Source organism: Amblyraja radiata, chromosome 21 (assembly GCF_010909765.2).
Source record: "Amblyraja radiata isolate CabotCenter1 chromosome 21, sAmbRad1.1.pri, whole genome shotgun sequence".
In the NCBI taxonomy this organism is placed as follows: Eukaryota; Metazoa; Chordata; class Chondrichthyes; order Rajiformes; family Rajidae; genus Amblyraja; species Amblyraja radiata.
Window position 1 is genome coordinate 29,963,860 of NC_045976.1, and position 24,807 is coordinate 29,988,666.

General features: G+C 43.0%; 1 protein-coding gene across 1 annotated transcript in view; it reads left to right on the forward strand.

Moving 5' to 3' along the window:
* Positions 1-775: 775 nt before the first annotated feature.
* Positions 776-24,807, forward strand: part of ccdc136 (coiled-coil domain containing 136) — a 46,980-nt gene continuing 22,948 nt past the window's right edge. The window contains exons 1-8 of the mRNA XM_033039944.1: positions 776-835; positions 3,347-3,442; positions 4,547-4,823; positions 5,349-5,408; positions 5,693-5,752; positions 14,818-16,785; positions 17,925-17,999; positions 23,907-24,227. Of these exons, the coding sequence (XP_032895835.1) occupies positions 788-835; positions 3,347-3,442; positions 4,547-4,823; positions 5,349-5,408; positions 5,693-5,752; positions 14,818-16,785; positions 17,925-17,999; positions 23,907-24,227 (2,905 nt within the window). The 5' untranslated portion in view covers positions 776-787. The remainder of the gene's footprint in view (positions 836-3,346; positions 3,443-4,546; positions 4,824-5,348; positions 5,409-5,692; positions 5,753-14,817; positions 16,786-17,924; positions 18,000-23,906; positions 24,228-24,807) is intronic.

The following is a 24,807-nucleotide window of genomic DNA, read 5'->3' on the forward strand; positions in this document are numbered from 1 at the left end:
AGAGACTAGTGTAGGTTTAGGTTTATTAATTGTCACCTGTTCCGAGGTACATTGGAAAGCTTTGTCGTGCATGCTACCCAAACAGATCAGATATACTGTACATAAATACAAACATGATACCCAAGAACAATAAATAGAGCAAAGCTGCTGCCTGACGTGTTGCGTGATTTTCATCGTTATCCCTCTGAATATATTCAGCGATTTAGCCTTTTTCAAGGGTATAAACGATGAAGTTGACCAGTGAAAAAAGTGAATGAGAGGGGAAAATCTCCATTTTTAAGATAGCCTCACATTCTTGGACAGCACAGAGGTCTTCACACCAACGAATGACTTAAAGGTCAGTCCCTGTTGTTATGTAACAATGGTAGATAACTGGTGTACAATAAGGTTTCATATAGCAATGAACTAAATCTTAAAGTTTCAGAGCATAGATTGAAGACATCGGGCTCACTAAGCCTGTGCCAAATCTTTGAGAGAACAACAATCCCTCTCCCCAGCACCTATAACATTGCCCTACATATGCCCCCCCGTTTTCAAATACATATCTATGTTCCTTTTGAAGTTCTTGTTGAATTGACCATGACCATTTCTGGTAATGCAGTCTAAATTACCACAATTCCTGCCCATATCTCACTCCAGTTACCGAGTTATGTACGTATCACACTCACCAAGACACTGGTTCGGTAATTCCCCTTGAGTCACAAATTCCTATCTCTAACATGCTTCCAGACATGGGTTATACATTCTATTAATTCCTTTTCTACCTCCTCAGCACTCGATTGACTGCATGAATCCATTCTCACGGGAGCTGAACCAACTAGCGGAGTATCTTAAGGTAAGCAACACCTTCATTTTAAGGATTCACTTTGTGGGGATTTCTGTTCCATTGCTAGATCATGAGATCTATTTCACCACTAAATGTGTTTGTTAATAAATATCAAGAGCTTTGTTGCCCCTTGGCATTTGAGCAGGACGATGACTTTTGGCAATAATGGTTGATGGTGTGACTGCTTTTGGCCTCTGATTGATGTCCCGCCACAATGAAGCACAAACATGAATCCTGTTACCACGTCAAACATGACTCCTCTTCCCATCAGAGGACTTGCTGGGACACTGTTGACCAGAGTATACTTTTCCATGTTTATGATGAGGCAACCACTCCCACATGTTAGTGTCACTTTCAGCCTGCTATTATTTACAGTGTTGATTCACAGCAGAAGGTATTTTTTGATGGGATCTGTTGTTTTTTCCACTGTTTCTTCAGGTGAGGCAAATGGAGATGGCTTCCTATTATACTTACTGCAGTGTAGTATTAGTATACCAGAAACACAGAATGTTCACAGCTTGAAAACAAGCTATGTGCTCTATGCAAAGGAAATCCAGCCTGTCCCACTCTCTTGTCTTCTTCTCTGAAGCCAGTAAATTAATTTATTTTCAATATTTATCCAATTCTTATGAACATCCCAATTCGATCTATCTCTACTATTAAGCCCTGGTAGTGAATTCCAGACCCTAACCATTCACTGTGTAAGAATATTTTTCCTTGAGTCACCTAAGTTATTTTTATGGACAATCACTATTATTTGATGTCCTCTAATTCTTAACCCTCTGCCACCATCAGTTTCTGTTTATCTTTATTGTCTTTACCCGTCATTATTTTAAATAACACTTATCAGCTCTCCTCACAGCCACCCCTGTCCTAAGGAGGACAAGTCTAGGCACTCCAGTCCACCCACAAGGTGTGGATTGTCATCCCTGGAATTATTTTGATAATTGTCTTCTGCACCTTCTTCACATCTGTTCTAAAGTGTAGACAAAATAATTTAATTGTCGTCGAATGAGTATTTTAAGATAGTTCATCATGACCTTGTTCTACTGCTCTGTTTCTGTTTATAAAGTCCAGCATGACATATTCTTTTATTAACCTCTGTCTTAACCAACCCTGCAATTTGTGCATAAATACCCACCAGTTCCTCTGTACTTTCACTCCTTTTAAAATTGTATCTTTCGGCTTACATTGACTTTTTTTTCCTATCAAAATGTAACATTTTATATTTCTTTGTATTAAATTTCTTCGATCATCTAATTGCCTATTCCACAGCCATGTTTGTATCTCCTTGTTGTGTATTACCCTCCTCTTTACAGTTCACCATGACATCAAATATTGTGCCATCAACATTCAAATAATTAATTTGTTCAATATTAAGAAAAACAGTGATCTTAGTACAGACCCAGAGGGAACACTACTGTTCACTTCCTTCTCGATCAAAACACAATGTTTAATTTTACTCTCTGATTCTTGTTACTTTCTAAAGCGCTACTACAGCCCCTTTTATAACATGTCCTTTTGATGACAGACCTTTTATGTGGCACCTCATTGAATGCCCTTTGGAAGTACACATATACCACATCAACTGCAGTTCCTTCTTGCAGCACTTTTAGTAACTTCATTAAAAAAAATCTCAATCAAATTAATTAGATATAATTTGCCTTTAACAAAATTCATGCTATTTTGGTCCTGCACTGTTTTTTAACAAGTTTCCAATGATCTTAATATTACAATTCCCGGGCATTAACTCTGAATCCATAGGTCTTTAGAAGATTATAGTCAGTGGCCCTGCAACTTCCTTAATTCCTTCATAACTAGAATACTTCCCATCTACATGGGTCCTAAGGCACTCCGTTTGTGCTTCTGAAGTTAACGTAACTCATACGCTGCTGAGATTACCATAACATCTTACAATGATCAAGTATTGCTGAAATTCCCATAACCAATTATATCAGTATGCTATGCTATCACCATACCCTTTGATAGCCAGTGTATGTTGGTAGGGCTACCACTGCCAGCGAGAACTTTTGTGCGTTACTATGGTTACTACCCCCTTTGATGCACAACTTATATTGTTGGCTCTTTTGCATCTTGTGACAGCCAGAATGCATGGCCAGGTATATTATACTTAACAACAGTCGATGTGCATTGCTGAAGTTACCATACCCTTTGAGAGCCATTGGTATGGTTACCTTGGGTCCAATGGCAGCCATAATGTGTTGGAAGTTTCCTATCGGCCCCTGAGCTGGCAATGTGTAATGGTTATGAAGATTTTTAGGGAGTGTGTTCCCACAGGATAAATGGCAGCCAGCATGCTCTGCTGAATCTCATGGATCTTATGACAACAAGTATATCTTGCTTGGGTAGCAGGATCCCTATGACAATGATTGTGTTGCTTGCGTTTTCATAGGTCTGTGATAGTGATTGTGTGTAATAAAGTCATGATGGCCCAATGGCCTTTCCCATTTATGCAGATTGTAGCACAGGTACGTCAATGTCTTCTGTTTTCTGTTGCAGGAGGCTTTGCAGCGTGAGCAGCTCCTGGAACAGAAGTTGGAGACGCTGCAGTATTTACTGACCAACACACAGGTCCTCTCTGACAATGTCTGGCAGGTACAAACCTCTTCTTCTCTATAGTACTGTGCCCTGGTCCCCTATAGCTGGTGTATCCAGCAAATACTGGCTCTCCATTAACGGTACTCCGCAAACCACTAGAGTGTGCTGGTCCTCCGATCCGGACACACATGGGTATGTACTTCTCTGCACACTAAACAAAGACAAGTACTCAGCGGCTGCACTGGAAACCTGATGTGAGCCTCAGGCCTCCCTGCTTCCAGGAAGCTGACATGAATGAATTACTCCTTGGTATGGAGAGGCTGTTTGTGAGAGTTGGTGATGGGTGGGTCACGGCTAGCAGGGCCACCACTGCTGCTCCATGGCTGGCATGATGAGCATGGACGATTGCTGTTCCTTGCATTAACCCAGAGTTTACAGTCATTCCCATCACCTCCCATTGGACATGATGGAAGCTGGTGAATCCCCCTCTCTTTGTTTGGCTATATTGGCTTCACCCAGCCGGAGATTGCTCTAGGGTAACAAGCTGAATGGCCAGCAGTCCTTGGTGCGCTACAATGAATCTTCTGGTGCTCATGTTCCTGAGAGAAACAGCATCATTCTGATTCATATCCAGCGAGTATACTATTATATACTTTAGTTTACAGATGCAACATGGAAACAGGCCCTTCAGCCAACCGAGTCCACACTGATCATCGATCACCTATTCACACGAGTTCAATGTTATTCACTTTTCCACACACTAGGGGCAATTTAAAGAGGCCAATTAACTTACAAACCCACATGTCATTAGGATGTGGGAGGAATCCGGAGCAAACTTGGACAAAACTTGCACGGTCACATGGAGAACATGCGAACTCCATACAGACAACACCCTTGGTCAGGATCGACGCTTGGTCCTGTAAATCCTTTGCCACTGCATTCCCTTGGGCAATTAAACAAATGTGTTTGTGTTCACTGAGGATATATATGATGAAGGGGTTGTGAAATCAGTAGGTTTAAAGGGCTGAGTGGCCCTTACTTTGCTTCATGTTTCAGATCCTCTCCAGCTGTCCTGCTGTGGTTGTTACCTGTGTAGCAGGGGAGGCTATTTCTCATGAGTAGGGTGGCAATGAACTTACTAATGGATACCTTCCTCTGCAGGACACTCAGGCTGAGTGTGCAAATCTGACATTGAAGCACAGGGGATCATTCCGATCAGATTTGGATATCAAGACTAATCACAAAAACATGGATGTAAAGGTGCAGGAACTGAACAGGAAAACCGATCCGGAGGAGCTTACGGAGGTAAAGACAGGAAACACAGAAGGAGATAATAAAGATGGCGAGGAGATTCAAGAAGGAAAAGAAATGGCTTCAACTGACAATGATGTTGAGGATGGGTTGAACAGGAAACGTCGAAGACCAACTCTACGGAAAGGTAGGATCTCGGGGAGCGTGGTTTGTGAACTGAGCTTGGGATATCTGGAAACGTGGGTGTAGGGTACATGAGAACTCGGGAGGTGGGAAAATAAACGGCTGGGGCTTTGGAGAAAAGGTGATCCTGCGCTGGGAATGGGGCATTTTGGGCTAGAGGATAGGATGTGGAACATTGACTGACCAGGGCTTATGATCTTGATGGGGTGACCATGATGTTGTGGATGGAGATGGTGTGTGTGGGATGGGGTTGGGGCTGGGCTTGGGTGAGGTTTGTGGAGGTGAAGATTGTGTATGGGGAGAGGAGTTGGATGTCGGGTTGGGGTGTAATGTGCGGGGGTTGTGATGGGGTTTGAAGGCTTTAGGTATGTTGGGTGGGATGGGGTATATGGAGGTGGGGATAGGATGTGTGAGGTTTGTGGGTTAGTTATTTGTCTCTCTTGTACATAACTTTTTTATTTAAATGTTTGACTGAAATGTCCTTTTAAAATAATTGCAAATTTAGCTTCTTGTCATTTGTCCGTTACAGAAAAAAGACTCCAGGAATCGAAGATTCTCCGTAAACAAGCCATGATCAGAGACATGAGCGGTAACTGTACATCCATTTCAGCACAATACTGCTTTACAATTAAAACCCCACAGTTACTGTGGTTGTGCATTCAACTCTCCATTCATCCCCTCCTTCAAAGTTGACTCTCTTCCCCCCCCCTGTGAAACTGCAGATTTTATCTCCCCCTACCTCCTGAAAAGTGCCGACTCCATCTCCTTTCCCTGAAGATGCTAACCCTTAATGCATTTGGCCAAAAGAAAATCTAGCTTTGTTTACATCCTGTACAATGGCAATAATCCATATTTATCTTCAATATGTTTTAGAGAGAGGTCCCCCAGAAGTGAAGGTGCTGCGTCAACAAGCGATTGTCCGAGATATGAGTGGTGAGTTTGTGTTTAGTTACTATGCTCCTGAGTCATGCAATAGAGTGCTCACTGACAATATCCACACTAGGTCCTGTTGGAGATGCGGTCGTGGAGGAAGAGAATTATTCCATTCCGTGCAGCAATATATATCTGCAGGACAAGAGCACACATACTTGTTCTAACTGCAGATTGGTATTGAATGAGTAGAGTCTAGTGATTTATGAATCATCCTTTATTTGACAGACAGAGGCTGTGTTCATTTTTGCTTTCTTACAATAAAAAGGCCCAAAGGGTTTTTGTCAGCAGGTTTACCTCAATTATTTTAGGAATGGAAACTCAGAGTTGTTGCGAGTTTCTGCAGCCATTCTTAATCTTGGCAATGGGATATAGAATTACAGGGGAGATTTAATGAAAGTTTTCAAATTTATGATATTGATGGACTGGTTCCTCAGATAAACTGTTTCCCCTGGCTGGAAAAAGTTAAGTATTGAGGGTTCATCAGTCACTGTGAGTGAGGTTAGGAGATATGGATTTTCTGTATTCCATCATTGCAACATGGAATGATTCACACAGGGAATGTCTGATGGAGAGATCTTTGTATTTTTGAAAGAAAAATTAGAAGACTGTTGCAACTGAGGAAGAGTCAGAAGTGGTGTGTGAATGGAGCAATGGATTAGATTTAACTTCATACAGGATCATAGAGAGGGAATGGAACAGTGAGTTAGTTTATGCTTATTGTAGCAAAGATCTACTGTAATGTAACCATATAACCATATAACAATTACAGCACGGAAACAGGCCATCTCGGCCCTTATAGTCCGTTCCGAACACTCATTCTCCCCTAGTCCCATCTACCTGCACTCAGACCATAACCCTCCATTCCTTTCCCGTCCATATACCTATCCAATTTATTTTTAAATTATAAAATCGAACCTGCCTCCATCACTTCCACTGGAAGCTCATTCCACACAGGTCAAATGCAGGTCAAATGGTTTGCTGTATATCAATTCTCAATGCAAAGTACACAGACCTTGTAATTCTGATGAAAGTTCATGGAACGATATGAAGGAAAAATAATATATCTTTGCCATAAGTGCTTGCCTATTCCTGTTTCCACCGTCAGTCCTGGGTTGGCAAAACGCCATTGCTCTTCCTCAGTGTTACACCAGGTGGCGCCATGGCCTGCTCTCCAAATTAAGCCCACTGGAATCTTGGATCAGTGACTGTAATGCCAGAAAGGCTACAGTATATCAAACTTTAGACTGTGAGGGCAGATGAAGTAAATACTCTCTTCCTCACCCGCTGTTATATTGGCTGCAATCTGATCCACATAAATAACTGAAGGAACCAAAAAAACTCTGCCGCTTTATTTATACAGGGTCAAAAAGGAACTGATGAATCCCATACCAGAGTAAAAGTCCTTGTACAAAATCCCATCAAAAATACTGCTGGTTTGGATGCAGCAAAAGTTACATACAAAGAAAAACATCCTCAATACTGTACCACTAAGAGTCCCTGGACAGAGGAAACATTACTGCAGTCCCGTACATGGCTGGCTTCGTAACTGCGCAGTGGAGTGGCCAAAATGTCCCTTAGTGCAAGAATCTGAGAAAGGAAAATTAAATGATCATCAGAACCATTCTGAGACTAAAAATACATGCCAGGTCCAGTTAACAAATGGGTTCTGTGTTTACAGACATCTATATGTCAATTTTGTCCATAAATTGGAAAATGCACGAGAATGATTTGTTATGGTCACCATACATTATTGTGGTGAATGTCATCAAAAGCACATACGCTTGATTAGAAAGCACAATTACTAAAAGCGGGGAGAGATAGAGTAGCAATGTTACAACATTTTGAGATTTTAAAAATCAAGTCTGCAATTTATCGCATCAGATAAAGCATAAACATAAGTTTAATTTGACACCTAATTCACTTTCATATCTCAAGTATTTAAAAAGTTATGGCCATTTTCATACTGGGAAATGAGCATCTTGTTCCCTATTGATTTTCTATGGACATAACAAAAAAGCTGTGATCGTGAACAGTCAAAAGCCCATAACTTTCTTAAAAATTAAGAGAACTGAATGAAATTTTCAGTTATCATAGATTGAAGCATTCTGAAACAAATATAAAATAATCTTACTTTGATGACCTGAAATTAAAGCATATAATTAGCTAGTTACTTAATTGTAGCTAATTTCAGACTTCAATTACTAGATCTAAACATCTATCCATTTCTTAATAAATGATTAACATTTTTAAATAGCCTAAATGTCCAAATAATATTCACAAATAATTCACAATAAAACATGATTTTTAAATTTCATTTACATTAATTTATAGACCAAATGGAAGGAAGTTAGTGTTCAATTGCTGTAAATAAATGCCCATTTAAATCAGCTTTCCAGTGGGATCCTGTGAACGCGCTGGTTTAGAACGTTCACATTGCGGTAGATTTGTGCCTCAAATGCCGAGAAAAATACTGCGGGATATAATGGGCCCAAAATGAGCTACTCGCAATATTAAACTTTGTATAAAGGGATCTTTAGAAGCCCTTTTTAATGTAAAAATATACAGCCTACCTTCAGTTGTCTGCTTTATGAGACCCTGCGGTTGCTGGTGGTCGCGGGTTTAGAGATTGATTTTTAAACTACTATAACTATTATACGAGGCCTTTAAAACTAATAATAGCTTTTGCGACGGGGTCTTCCAGCGATTTTTCGTTAATAATTAACTAGGCTGAACATCTTCGATTTGAACAGCCTATAGAAAATCGCGTTTTAAAACCGCCCCCTCTAAACGGCGCCAAAATCGCGCACACCCGCAGCGAGCGACAGATTTTCAGCGACGCTTCAGGTAGGCTTTGCAACATACCTAGATAGAGAGAGAGAAGCAGTTCTGCTATTTGTAGGAACAATGTATGCATGTATGTTGGACTTTTGAATGTAATAATATAATGGGAACTTGTTAGTATGCAGGAGAATCTATAATTTAAGGTATTTTAAACTCCGGGATAGCCTGAATAAATAAAACACTGTTGTGCTGATGCCCCAGTGAAAGTTCTCTCCAAGGACTTTACTAGTGACCTACTAGATGGCACGAGGAGCCCATCTGCAAGCAGCCTGTCGCACATTAGCTGAGACAGCAAGTCTTGGTTGTTGCTGCCAATAGTCCTGGGACTCCTGTTGTTCAACTCGGAGTTAGAAGGTTCTAGGTTCTGAAGGTTTGAACTCCCAAGCTGAGTGTATGCACAGAGTGCATTGTCGGAAGAACAACACTGAGGGAAGATGGCACAGACAGGAGTATGGAGGGAACTCCACACTGTCAGAGGAGTAGCCCTGAGGGAGTGCTCCACCGTTAAACGGGCAGGATATAGGGACTGCAGCACTGTCAGAGACCCGACTCGCATTGCATTGCAGTGCATCGTGTGAGGGGAAGTACTAAGCTGTCAGGGCGCAGAACTGAGGAACAGCTGCTTTCCCAGTTGCTGCACTGGGGACACTCTACCATCAGGGGGCGCCACTGAGAGGATGCTGGGCTACCGACAGAAGAATGTTGGTGGTCTTGGTGTGTGTGAGATTGCAGACATGAGCCATATTACAGGTCGTATTTGATGAGCTGTGTGCTCTGAAAAACCAGAATCATATAACATGACAGCGCAGAAGGAGGCCAGACAAACTGCTGCTGGTCAAATATTGACCTTTTGGAATCACACTACTGAGAATTTGATGTGACCATCCAGGACTTTTTTATGGTAGTGAGAGTCTCTGACCCCCTCTGCTGATGGAAGTAGGTTCTATTTGTTTACTGTCTGGGCCTCACAATTCAAACTCATCATTTCTCCTTAGTCATCTTTGGTCCAAAGAAAACATTCCCAGCCAATATAATCTTTTCTCATTGCTATAGTTCATGAGCCCTAGAAATAGCCTCATGAATCTCCTCCACAGCTCTCCAATGGAATTACGTTCTTTCTCATCATGACCAGAACTATAGAGTCTGGTCTGGCCATGGCCAAACTGATTTTATTTACACAGTTCTAACAGTTCTGCTTGTTATTCTCTGTCTCAGCTAATAAAAAGCATTATTCCACAAACCTTCATTATTATCTATTGACTCATATCTTTGTGCAACAATTCACAAAGATCATTTGTGGGCATGAACTTCAAAATCTCTCTGTTTCTCCGCACTTGTTAGTATCTTACCATTTATCATGCATTCCTTTCCTTTGTTGCCATTTACAAATACTTTATCTCACACTTCTCGGAAATGAATTTTGTTTGCTATTTCTGTGAATTCCCAACCATTCCAGTGATGCCTACTAGTCAAGTAAGTTTCTTCCCATCTATCGATCCCAATGACAAATTTGGTATCATTAGTAAACTTCTTAATTATGACCCCCATATTTAGTTATGACCCCTATATTTAATATTTTCTTTGCTTAAACCCAGTTAGAAATGCATTGCTTAGTTGTAGGAGAATCTGCAGATTCCACATGGGCTCCATCTGCCACCACATAACACAGTGACTGAGTGGTAGAAGCTGATGCTCAACCCCATAGGGCTTGTTGGGAAGGAGATATTTCTTGGACAATATCAACTGCCCAACCATTTCTTTCATTCACACAGTTTTCTCCCTTTCGAATCTCTCAGCAACTGCTACTGTCTCAAATGTGCAATTGCCTTCTCGCCCAATGTGCAGACTGGAAAAATACTCGCACCTGGTGTCACACTCTCTTCAGTTGTTCACCCCATGTTCACCACCATAACCTCTAGTACACTCTCCACCATCCTGAAACTCACTGTTGCACCAATCATCCTGACTCCATTTGAGCTATTGCTGCAAGATTTCTAAACTGAAAGCAAATGTTTAACCACAATATTATATATGAAACCTCACTGCCACATCTTACTGCAGGTTGGAAATACAGGCGGCTGTTATAACTGATACTACAGTGCCAGGCAGCAGCCTTGTGTGGATCACACCGCGACAGGGGTTGTTAAATTATATTCGTATGTCATGCCTCATCTTTGAAGGATGTGGAACAGGATCAACATTGCACATACTCGCTTCAAATAGCACCACCAAGGAGCTGCACACTACCAACTCTCTCTCTCTCTACTTTTGTAGTACGCATTTTTCTATATATTCCTCTCTCTCACTTATGATTCTCTGTACATGGATGATAGTCGTGCAGCTGAAAAACAGATTTTCATGGTATGCCATTTGACAGGTTCATCCTGTGTAGGTACATAACATCCTGCTTACCAGACTTGGGGACCTTGGCATTGAAGGTTCTGCACTCAGCTGGCTCTGTTCCTACCTTTCCAACAGATCCCACTTCATCTCTCTCCATAACCACACCTCTGCTACAGCCACAGTCACTCAAGGCGTTCCCCAAGGCTCCGTACTCGGCCCCCTCCTCTTCATCATCTACATTCTCCCCCTTGGTCAGATACTTCGCCACTTCAACCTGGACTTCCACTGTTACGCCGATGACACCCAGATCTACCTCGGCACCAAATCCCCCCACAACCCCCCCCCCCCCCCCCCCCCCTCTCCCATATCAACTCCTGTTTGTCAGCTATAAAAACCTGGATGCAACATAACTTCCTCAAACTCAACAGCGATAAAACAGAATTCCTCCTCATAGGCTCCAAATCCACACTCAGCAAAATCAATAACCCCACTCTCACCATCGACGGCACCACTGTCTCCCCATCTCCCCAGGCCCGCAACCTTGGCGTGATCTTTGATTCCACCCTCTCACTTGAGCCTCACATCCGCCATGTCATTAAAACCTCCTTCTTTCACCTCCGCAACATCGCCAAAATCAGACCCTCTCTCACACCTCCTGCTGCTGAAAACTCATCCATGCCTTCATCTCCTCCCGACTGGACTACTGCAACTCACTTCTCCTTGGCATCAGCTCCACCTACATCAACCGACTCCAACTGGTCCAGAACGCAGCCGCCCGGCTCATCACCCACACCAAATCCTGGCATCACATCACTCCAGTCCTCAAACAATTTCACTGGCTTCCCATCTCCCACCGGATCACCTACAAAATCCTGGTCCTCACCTACAAGGCCCTCCACCATCTGGCCCCCCCCCATATCTCACTGACCTCCTCTCCCCCTACCAACCCTCACGGTCCCTCAGATCCACATCAGCCGGTCTCCTCTCCATCCACAAATCCAACCTCCGCAGTTTTGGGGACAGAGCCTTCTCCAGGGCAGCTCCCAGGCTCTGGAACTCCCTCCCCCAACTGATCCGCAATTCTGTGTCCCTCACCATCTTCCAGTCCCGCCTCAAGACCCATCTCTTCACCTCTGCCTATCCTTAGCCCCACGTCCCCCTCCCTTTTCATCTGTGCTTGAATTGCCTTATATTGTGTTTTGAATTGAATTCTGTCTTTAATTTGTGTACTAGTCATGCCTCTACTATTTATTTCATTCCGCTTACATGTTTTTCCTCTACTCGCTAAATTTTTGTAAGGTGTCCTTGAGACTCTTAAAAGGCGCCCATAAATAAAATGTATTATATCTGTGCCACAATGGACCCTCTGCCCTCCAGTGTTTGGAAACCAGGCTGGAATGAGAACATTGCAGCGGCATGGTGTGGTATCCAGACAGGGTCATGTGGCAACGTAACAACACTAAGAACTGGCCAATGATTGAACAAGGGAAAAATGGACTAACCAGAAAGATTAATGATAATCGCACATTTGAGACACCAGTCAATGAGGATGCTATTTTATTTCAATTCTGATAAATCAGTGAGGATGCTCCTTTATTTGTTCTTTTAGTCATTTCTTATTGTGATTTCTGATTTGCAATTGTGCACCTGATTTGGGAGTTAGGCAAATAATATGGCTCTACTTTGCAGCTGGCTCAGTGACGAGCCTTGATGCCAGCTATGGTGGGCTCAGAGAGGATGCCAATACTGGTGAGCTTATTCTGCAGAGACAGGATTGGTGTTATCTCTCTCTACTGGTTTGAGGTGTCTCCTGATGGTAGATAGTATAGTACAGGAATGCAACGATCACTGCTATCCAGCCATTCTCACTATCAGCAACCTGGGAGTCACCAAGTACCAGAAGCTCAACTGGAGCAAGCACATAAACACATGAATTTAGGAGCAGATCAAAGGCTGAGTCACCTGCAGTTTGTGGCTCACCTCATGACACCCAAAGACTTTTCCATCATCTAAAAATTCGGAGTGTGATGGAATGCATTATAGTAATGCACTACATAGATTGACTAGTGGTTGTATGAGGCAGAACTCCAACCTCATCTACTGCATCCGCTGCTCTAGATGTCAGCTGATTTACATCGTTGAGACTAAGCGGAGGTTGGGCGATCGTTTCGCCGAACACCTCTGCGCGGTCCGCAATAACCTACCTGAACTCCCGGTGGCTCAGCACTTCAACTCCCCCTCCCATTCCCAATCCGACCTCTCTGTCCTGGGTCTCCTCCATTGCCAGAGTGAGCAACACCGGAAATTGGAGGAACAGCACCTCATATTCCGCCTGGGTTGCTTGCGTCCGGATGGCATGAACATTGAATTCTCCCAATTTTGCTAGCCCTTGCTGTCTCCTCCCCTTCCTTAACCCTCGAGCTGTCTCCTCCCATCCCCCCGCCCTTGGGCTCCTCCTCCTCCCTTTTTCCTTCCTTCTCCCCCCCACCCCCCATCAGTCTGAAGAAGGGTTTTGGCCCGAAACGTCACCTATTTCCTTTGCTCCATCGATGCTGCTGCACCCGCTGAGTTTCTCCCGCATTTTTGTATAACAAGGAATCAATAGATGCTTCTCGGGTTATGAAAATTGCTAAATCTAATTGAACCTCAGCTATCCACAATCTATATCAATAATTTTCCTGAGGGTATGAAACGTCATTGCTCATGATACTCAAGCTTGTGAGATTATGAGTATGGAGGAGAATGGAATGAGGTTATGGACAAACTGAATAAATGTGGGAGAATGTGACAGATGAACAATAATATGGGGAAGAAATGACACTATCCATTGAGATGTACATAACTGAAAAACAATGTTAAATGTGAGAAATTGGGGACCTACGCGTGTTTGTGCAAAGGTCACTGAAGGCTAACATCTAGGTGCAGCAACCATATGGAGGACAATTCATATGTTGGCCTTTCTTACAAAATGATTTTGGAATTACTCAGCGGGTCAGGCAGCATTTCTGGAGAAAAGGAATAGGTGATGTTTCAGGTCAGAACCCTTCTTCACACCCGGGTTTCCACCCAAAACATCACCTATTCCTTTTCTCCAGAGTTGCTGCCTGACCCGCTGAGTTATTCCAGCATTTTGTGACTATCTCTGGTATACGCCAGCATCTGCGGTTCCTTCCTACACATTTTACCTATAAAGCTGTATGTCTTAGGAATGTGGGAGGAAACTGGAGCGTCCAAAGGAAACCCATGCGGTCACAGGGAGAACGTAGAAACTCCGTACAGAGGGTGCCCAAGGCAGCAACTCTGCCACTGTGCCACCCTAGAGAGAAATTATCTATTGAGGGGTGGTTCTGGGCACACAGTCCAGTGACAATCAGGCTTTTTGCATGGTGAATAAACTTAGTGCATGTCCCATGAGATATGTGCTCTGGGCATGCCGTCCAATCAGGGTTGATCCCGGCCTCAGTTGTGTAAACAACAGCATTGGAGCACAGACCAGTGAGAGAAGGGGCTCTGGACATGACATGCTGAGAAATGCAGACTTCGACACATTGTCCAGGAGGAACTGACTGTCGGGACATTGGCGAGTGAGTGACAAATAGCATGGAACATGGTCTATTGAATGGTGGGTGGTCAGGTCATGGTGACTAGAACTGGGTTGACTCTGGGCTTGCGGCACACTATGTAGAAGAGATGGGCTCTGTGCTCATTGTGCAGTGAGAATCTGGTCCTGTGCTCTCCACTCAGCCAGGGACAACACTGAGCACACTGACACACAAGGGCGAACACTTTAGAGATTCTGTTGAATCGGTTTCTGGCAATGTATCTCCATTGATCGTGTTTTCTACATTGGGTTTATTATTATCAACATTTGTTTTACAAAGGTGATGTGCTGTCTGCAGACAACAAGGCAAATGAATCAACAGCAAATGTCTCATCTTCAGGAGATCCAGAGTCACATATGAAGTCACCTGATATTCCAGTCTGTGAGGTGAAATCAGAAGCATTCGAAATTTCGGAGGTAAATTCAACGAATCTCAAGGCTCCTGAGATCAGTTCATCTGATTCCAAGTCAACTGATGTCAAATTACCTGATCCCACACCAACCATGGTCACGTCAACTAATTCTGAGACATCTGAGGTCAGGTCAATTGTTCACACATCTTCTGAGGTCAAGTCAACATATTCCAATCTATGTGAGGTTAAGGTAATTGATCCTAAGGTATCAGAGATCAAATCAGATAATCCCAAACCATCTGAAATCAATTCAACATACCCTAAATCACCTGACGTCAAGGCAGTTGATTCTAATGCCTCAGAGATCAAGTTAATTGATTTCAAACCATCTGAGACTGAGTCAACTTGTTCTAAATCATCTGATATCAAGACAATTGATCCCAAAGTGATAGAGGTCAAATTAGCGGAACACAAGCCATCTGAGATGAAGACAATTGATCCTAAGGTGTCAGAGGTCAAATTAGCAGATTCCAATCCACCCGAGATCAAAACAGTTTATCCCAAACCATTTGATGCCCAGATGATTGATTCTGAAGTGTCAGAAGTCAAATTAGCAGATTCCAAACCATCTGAAATCAAGACAACTCATTCTACATCATCTGAGGTCAAGGCAATTGATGCTAAACAGTCAGAAGTTAAGTCAGCTGATCCTAAATTAGTGGAAATTGAATCAACACATTCCAAACCATACAACGTCAAGTCAATTGATCTTAAAATGCCTGAATTCAAGTCTGCTGATCTCATCCCAGCTGAGGTCAAATCAACTGATTCGTCTGTGCCTGAATTCAACCCCACAAATTTCAATCCATCCATGGTGAAACCAGTTGATCTCAGCCAAACAGAAGTTCAGTTATCTGATCCCAAACCATCCAGGGTCACGTCAGTTGATCTCAAACAATCTGAGGTTAGATCAACACCTCTCAAACCATCTACAATAGAGTTAATAGATCCTAACCAATCCACGGTATTGCTGGCTGGCCCCAAGATGGTTGAAGTGAAGTCAACTGATCTCAAACCATCTGAAGTCACATCTACTGATTCCAAACTTTCTGAGGTCAAGTCAAGCACTACCAAGTTGTCTGAGATCAAGTCAACTGCTTCTAATGGGTCAGTGAGCAAGGCAGCTGATCCCAAGCCTTCTGAGGTCACATTATCTGCTCCCAATGATTTCAAGGTAATGTCAGTCATGCCAACTGATTACAAAATCAAATCAGATGGTCCCAATGAGGCAGAAGTCAAGTCAGTTGCTTCCCAGGAATGTGAGGTAGATTCAGCTGCTCCCAAGACATCTGACGTCAAGTTATCTGCGCTTAACATATCTGAGACCAAAACAAGTGATCCCAAACTTCCCAAGGTCACGCCAGCTTCTTCCAAAGTTTCTGAGATCAAGTCAGCTGTATTCAACATGTCTGAGACCAAAGCAGCTGGTCCCAAATCCTCCGAGATCAAGTCAGCTGCTCTCAAGACGTCTGACGTTAGATTTGTTGCTCCTAAGGTTCCTGGGATCATGTTAGCTACTCCTAAACCAGGTGAGGATGCGTTATCTGTTACCAAAACAGCTGAGGTCAACTCAACTGATCCTAAAGTATCTACAGCGATATCAGCTAATCTAGAACTTTGTGATATGGTGACACGTTTCCATAAGTCTTACGACCAACTATTAAGCAAACCAGAAATATGTAGCATGAGGTCACCTGGTCCTAAATCGTGCAACAATGTGCTTTGTATGTTGGAATTGGATGAGTTGAGGTTGCAGATTAAGCAGCTCCGGAAGGAATTGGAGGAGTCTCAGGAACAAGCAGCCCGGCACCAGAGGAGCTATTTGGACTTACAAAGTAAGTGGATTTCATAGAGGAAAGGGTTTATTGGGGGGGGGGGAGGGTGGGCGAGGCCAGATGTCCTGCATTCCATGCTCAGTCCTGGGAATGAGACGGGGGTTTTAGGGTTGGCAAGAATAGTCCTGATTGGTGTGAAGCTGAGCATTGGTGGGGAGTTGTGGGAATCAGACTTTGACATGCTGTGCTGGAGGGGCAAGGCATAGACTGAAGGAACTGACATAAGGTGGTCAGGGAATTGGATATAGGAATGCGAGTTGGAGATGTAGGGTTTTTATGGGCAGTTTCAAGAATTGGGGAGACATGGTGGGGAGTCAGTAGGGGAGAAATATCAGGATGTTTTGAGCATCATGTAGCATATATAAAAGTTAGAGGTGAGGATAATTGAGTATGTTCTCATTAGAAGACATTACAATTTTGAGTATTATTCATGTTAGGAGCTTTCAGCACATACAGACAGAAGAAACAGGGAAAGTGAAAGACCTGCTTTCTCAATATGGGACAACAAGAGACAGTCACTTTTACATCCTTTGGGCCATAGCGTTATATCTAACTGAAAACATATATTATCACGAAGGCATCTGGAGAAGTTGAAGTCTCACAAATTGCCCTTGTAATTGCAGGATGAATGTTTTTTGCTCCTGCACTTAAACCTCTTGTAATAGGGGCAACATACCATTTGCCTTCCTTCTGATTTGCTGAACCTACAAGTAGGGTTCAAGTACTTCTGAACAGCAGATCTTTTCAAAACCCAATTAAAAAAAATTAAAGCAACATTTCTACTTTTTTCTTCCAAAATGGAGGACTTCACATTTTCCCACTTTGTATTTCATGTGCTATGTCCCTAGTCAGCCAATTAACCCTTTTTATTCCCTCATAGTTCCCTACATTTTCTTGCAACTCAACGATTAAAATAGCTGGAAATATTCAGCAGGTCAGGCAGCATCTGTGAGAAGAGAATAGAGTTAATGTTGCAGGTCCATGACCTCAGCTCCCACTGCCATCCTGCTTTTTGGAACACTCTGGTGTGCTTTACCCTTCTACCTCCCCTGGCAATGTTCAGTGGAAGAGTGTAGAGGGAGATTCACGATGTATTTAGCCGCTGTCATATCAATCTCTTGCCTTTCCAAACACTGCAGGATTGCTGGAGGAACAACGATTGGTCAATGTGCAACAGACTGAAAACTTTGCCAAACAGATCCAGCGTCTCCAAGGTGAGTGACAGTTTTTGGGTTTGAGCTGTGCTGTAGAACGCAAACATGCCACAGTAACTGAGTCTTGGGTTAAGCAATACGAAGCAGAGAAGTGCAATGCCATATGAGGATATGAGCAGAGCTCAGCAGAGTGGCTGGATGCCCTGTCATAAATGTAAATTCCTCATTCTCAATTCATAGATGAAGGAAATAAAAGTAACATTAGCAAATTTGCAGATTTCACAAAGCTGGGTGGCAGTGTGAACTGTGAAGAGGATTCTATGAGGGTGAAGGGTGACTTGGACAGGTTGGGTGAGTGGGCAGATGCATGGCAGACGCAGTATAATGTGGATAAATGTGAGGTTATCCACTTTGGTGGCAAGAACAGGAAGGCAGATTATTATCTGAATGGTATCAGGTTAGGAAAAGGGGAAGTACAATGAGACCTGGGTATCCTTGTACATCAGTCACTGAAAGTAAGCATGAAGGTACAGCAGGCTGAGAAGAAAGCTAATGGCATGTTGTGTGGCCTTCATAACGAGAGGAGTTGTACAGGGCCCTGGTGAGATCACACCTGGTGTATTGTGTGCAGTTTTGGTCTTCCTAATTTGAGGAAGGACATTCTTGCGATTGAAGGAGTGCAGCGTAGGGTCATGAGGTTAATTCCCGGGATGGCGGGACTGTCATATGATGAAAGAATGGAGCGTCTGGGCTTGTATTCACTGGAATTTAGAAGGATGAGAGGGAATCTTATAGAAACATATTAAATTATTAAGGGATTGGACATGCTAGATGCAGGAAACATGTTCCTGATGTTGGGAGTGTCCAGAACCAGGGGCCATAGTTTAAGAATAAGGGGTAGGCCATTTAGAACTGAGATGAGGAAAAACTTTTTCACACAGTGAGTTGTGAATTTGTGGAATTCTGTGCCTCAGAAGGCAGTGGAGGCCGATTTACTTAATGCATTCAAAACAGTTAGAGCTCCTAGGGCTAGCGGAATCGAGGGATATGGGGAGAAGGCAGGAACAGGGTACTGATTGTGGATGATCACATTGAATGGCGGTGCTGGCTCGAAGGGATGAATGGCCTACTCCTGCACCTATTGTCTATGTAAAGTAAGTGAACTCGGCTGAAGAGCTAATAAACCTCTTGGATTCATAACAAGGCAATGTGGCACTAAATGATAGAGGGTGCGTGAGTGCTGAATGGCCTCAGCTGGCTAGTGAGTACATTTGTGGGCAGCATGCCGAATGTTTGGATGAGAATGGTACAAAACTAGTTCTATAAAAGATGAACTCACTGGGATTGAGTGGAAATCTTTCCTGATACAGATAACTTTACATTTCTGGTGTTCCCCTAAATCTTCTCTGCATTCTCCCCATTGCATCTATGATCGTATGTGTGATTCCATGTGTGATATAAACAACAGCTCTAATGACCAAGTGGATAAGACATTGACATCCCAAGCCTGGAGTTGTGTGTTCAAGTCATGTCTGGAATGGTGCAGCATTTGGAGTATTTAGTCCAGTTCTGGTCACCCATCTATAGGAAGGATGCCATTAAAATGGAAACGGTGTACAAAGGATTTACAAGGATGTCCGAGGTCTGGATGACTTGAGATAAAAAGTGGCTGGATAGGCTGGGTCTTTTTTCTGTGGATCATGAAGGCAGAGGGGGGGGGATCTTATAGAGGTATATCAAATCATAGTGGAATAGATATGGCAAATAGAAACAATTATTTCCCCAAGGTGGAGACGTCTAAAACTAGAGGGCATAGATTCGTGAGAAAGGAAAGATTTTAAAAAGGAATAGAGGGGCAACCTTTTCACACAGAGGATAGTGGGCATGTGAAAAGAGCTGCCAAAGTTGCAGAAGCAGTTTCAGTTACAGCATTTAAAAGCCATTTGGATAGGTATGGAGTGATACAGGCAAAACACAGGCAAATGGGACTGGTTCAGGTAGACAATTTAGTTGGCATGGACAAGTTAGGCTGAAGGGCCTGTTTCTGTGCTGTATAACTCTGACTATATGACACAAGTTTAGCATAATTTCCCAACTTTTCAGTTATATTACTCGAGAAAGATCTCCATTCATATAGTGCATTCACAACAATAATAATAACATAAAGAGTAAGGTACCATGCTTCAATGACTACCGACCGGTGGCACTAATATCCGTGGTGATGAAGTGCTTTGAGATGTTGGTTATGGCATATCAACTCCTACCTCAACAAGAACCAGGACACACTGCAATTTGCCTACCGCCACAACATGGCAACGGAGGATGTGATCTTGCTGGCTCTCCACTCTGCACTGGACCACTTGGACAATAAAAACACATATATCAGGCTGTTGTTCATTGACTACAGCTCGCAGTTAAACACTATTATCCCCTCCAAACTGTTTGTTAAGCTTAGGGAACGGGGTTTCTGTGTATTCCTCTGCAGCTGGAACCGCAACTTCCCCTTTACCAGAACACGATCTGTACGGATTGGCAGCAACAGGAGCTCCTCAAGGCAGTGTGCTCAGCCTCCTGCTCCACTCACTCTATACCCATGACTGTGTAACCAGACACAGTTCCAACTGCATCTTTAAATTCGCCGATGACACTACCGTTGTTGGACAAATTACGGATGATGGTGTCAAAATATAGGAGGAAGATCGATTGACTGACCGAATGGTGCCAGAACAACAATCTTGTTCTCAACGTCAGTAAAACCAAGGAACCGATTGTTGAATTTAGAAGAGAAAGGCTGAGGATGCACAAACCTGTCTTCATCGATGGGACGGTAGTGGAGAGAATCAAAAATTTCAAATTGGTGAGCATGCATATCTATGAAGATCTGTCCTGAACACAGCACACTAATGAAATCATACAGAAAGCCCATCAGCACCTCTACTCCCTTGGAAGTTTACGGAGATTTGGTATGTCGACGAATACTCTCTTGAACTTCTGTAGATAGAGCCATAGTCATAGAGTGATACAGTGTGGAAACGGGCCCTTCGGCCAAACTTGCCCACACCGACCAACATGCCCCAGCTACACTAGTGCCACTGGCCTGCTCTTGGACCTGCTCTCTACACCTGTCCTATCCATGTACCTGTCTAACTGTTTCTTAAACGTTGGAATAGTCCCAGCCTCAACTACCTCATCTGGCAGCATGTTCCATACACCCACCACCCTTTGTGTGAAAGAGTCACCCCTTCAGATTCTTATTAAATCTTTTCCCCTTCACCTTGAACCCATGTCCTCTGGTCCTAGATTCCCCTATTCTGCGTATGATCTCATGATTTTGTACACCTTTATAAGATCACCCCTCATCCTCCTGTGCCCCAAGGAATAGAATAGATGTACAGTTAAGAGCATACTGACTGGTTACATCACGGCCTTGTTCAGCAACTCCAATGCCCAGGAAGGAGAAAGTTTGCAAAAAGTGGTGAACATGGCCCGTCACGGGAACTGACCTCCCCACCATCAAAATATCTAATTAGGGAGGAGCTGCCTCAAAAAGGCAGCCAGCATCATCATAGACCCACACCACCCTGGCCACACCCTCATTTCACTCCTGCCATCGGGAAGAAGGTATAGGAACCTGAAAACTGTCACATCTAGGTTCAGGAGCAGCTTCTTCCCAACAACCAGCTATTATCACTACAACCTCCAACTATACTCCGAACTACATTGACGTGGGGGCATTATTTTGTCGTTGCACTATTATTATTTGTTTTTATATACAACATTTTTTTGTTGTTTATTATGGTGCTTACAGAGTACTATGTTTACTTGTCTGCTGTGCTGCTGCAAATAAAAATGTCATTGTTCTTGGGACATATGCCAATAAAACACTCTCAACCCTTGACTTACATTTTCAACAGTGCTACTGTCTAATTGAGCATATGGGATTATAAGCGATATACGGCAAAGACTCGGGCGTTCTGCTCAACCAATCAATTTATGATCCACTTGAACCTCTCATCTTTTCTCTATCTGAGTAGTCCTGTATTCCATTTTTTGTTAGATAGACACAAAATGCTGGAGTAACTCAGCAGGACAGGCAGCATCTCTAGGGAGAAGGAATGGATGACGTTTTGGTACAAGACCCTTCTTACACATTCCATTCTCCCTTGTTTGCTGTCTCAGAACAAGGAGTTTCAGCTCCATTGGTTAGAATAGCATTATGCCACTACCTGAGAGGTATTGGCTGAAATTACTGAACTCAAATCTGTTTCTTTAACCAAAGCAGCAAACTCACTAATAGTTACAGTGGCTTGCAAAAGTATTCATACCCCTTGAACTTTTCCACATTTTGTCACGTTACAACCACAAACGTAAATGTATTTTATTGGGATTTTATGTGATAGACCAACACAAAGTGGCGCATAATTGTGAAGTGGAAGGAAAATGATACATGGTTTCAAATTTTTTTACAAATAAAAAACTGAAAAGTGTGGTGTGCAAAAGTATTCAGCCCCCTTTACTCTGATACCCCTAAATAAAATCCAGTGCAACCAATTGCCTTCAGAAGTCACCTAATTAGTAAATAGAGTCCACTTGTGTGTAATCTAATCTCAGTATAAATACAGCTGTTCTGTGAAGGCCTCAGAGGTTTGTTAGAGAACATTAGTGAACAAACAGCATCATGAAGCCCAAGGAACACACCAGACCAGTCAGGGATAAAGTTGTAGAGAAGTTTAAAGCAGGGTTAGGTTATAAAAAAATATCCCAAGCTTTGAACATCTCACGGAGCACTGTTCAATCCATCATCCGAAAATGGAAAGAGTATGGCACAACTGCAAACCTACCAAGACATGGCCGTCCACCTAAACTGACAGCTGGGCAAGGAGAGCATTGATCAGAGAAGCTGCCAAGAGGCCCATGGTAACTCTGGAGGAGCTGCAGAGATCCACAGCTCAGGTGGGAGAATCTGTCCACAGGACAACTATTAGTCGTGCACTCCACAAATCGGGCCTTTATGGAAGAGTGGCAAGAAGAAAGCCATTGTTGAAAAAAAGCCATAAGAAGTCCCGTTTGCAGTTTGCCACAAGCCATGTGGGGGACACAGCAAACATGTGGAGGAAGGTGCTCTGGTCAGATGAGACCAAAATTGAAGTTTTTGGCCTAAATGCAAAACGCTATGTGTGGCGGAAAACTAACACTGCACATCACCCTGAACACATCATCCCCACTGTGAAACATGGTGGTGGCAGCATCATGCTGTGGGGATGCTTTTCTTCAGCAGGGACAGGGAAGCTGGTCAGAGTTGATGGGAAGATGGATGGAGCCAAATACAGGGCAATCTTGGAAGAAAACCTGTTAGAGTCTGCAAAAGACTTGAGACTGGGGCGGAGGTTCACCTTCCAGCAGGACAATGACCCTAAACATACAGCCAGAGCTACAATGGAATGGTTTAGATCCAAGCATATTCATGTGTTAGAATGGCCCAGTCAAAGTCCAGACCTAAATCCAATTGAGAATCTCTGGCAAGACTTGAAAATTGCTGTTCACAGATGCTCTCCATCCAATCTGACTGAGCTTGAGCTATTTTGCAAAGAAGAATGGGCAAAAATTTCAGTCTCTAGATGTGCAAAGCTGATAGAGACATACCCCAAAAGACTTGCAGCTGTAATTGCAGCGAAAGGTGGTTCTACAAAGTATTGACTCGGGGGCTGAATACTTTTGCACGCCACACTTTTCAGTTTTTTATTTGTAAAAAAATTTGAAAACCATGTATCATTTTCCTTCCACTTCACAATTATGCGCCACTTTGTGTTGGTCTATCACATAAAATCCCATTAAAATACATTTACGTTTGTGGTTGTAATGTGACAAAATGTAGAAAAGTTCAAGGGGTATGAATACTTTTGCAAGCCACTGTATTTTGTTATTTTCAATAACAAAACTTATAAATATCTGCTTTGTCCTATTCAGTACAGCTTCGGTCCGTTCAGGAGGAGATTGAGAGCTTGGAGGAAGAGAAGGAGAGTGAGCTGACAGAAGCACATGAGGAACTTCACTGCGCACAGGAGGAGATTGTGAATCTCCGTCAGGCAGCCGAGGAGGCAGCGGGGGAACGGGAAAATGAGATTGCAACGCTGCAGGAGGAGCTATGTCGTATTCGGGCAGAGCTGGAACACCTTCAGCAGACAACAGTGGAGTACGAGCTGGAGATCACCACACTCCGAGCAGAGATACAGATGAAAAATGACAGTCGACAGAAGAAAAACTCCGAAGAGGTTACTCAGCTCCAGGGTATGATCCAGGCAGTGAATGATATGAGTCCTATACAGAGGGGTTTATTAAATGGAGAGGGGATTCAATTTCATGTGGGGTCAGTCACTGGTTAAAAAAAAAAAAGTCCAAAGTACTTGAGGATGAGTTCAGATGATAGACTTCATGGGTGGGAATCCTGTTGGTACTTTTCAAGTCATGGTGAATGAATGAGAAATGACACTGCCTAGTGAAAGTAGAGATGTCAAGGAGATTTCACTCTTGGACTTTAGCACCAGTTCCAGGAGCAATTGAGCTATGGAAAATAAATTAGAGAACTGAATGAAATGGGCAACTCAAATTTAACAACAGGAATGTTAAGTTAAGAAGAAGGAGGAAAAGAAAGAAGAGTTTAATGGAATTAAAAGGGGGTTCAGGAACAGTGGGCAGAAATAAGATTAATACCATAGATATTGTCTATAATAGCCAAATATCTCATATAGACATTGTGGGTCAAATAGCCAACCTCGAGCTGCATTATTTAATAACTATATATAACTAAAGATGTGAAGGCAAAAAGAGCATATACAAATACGATGGACTGAACTGAGCAGGCTGTGGC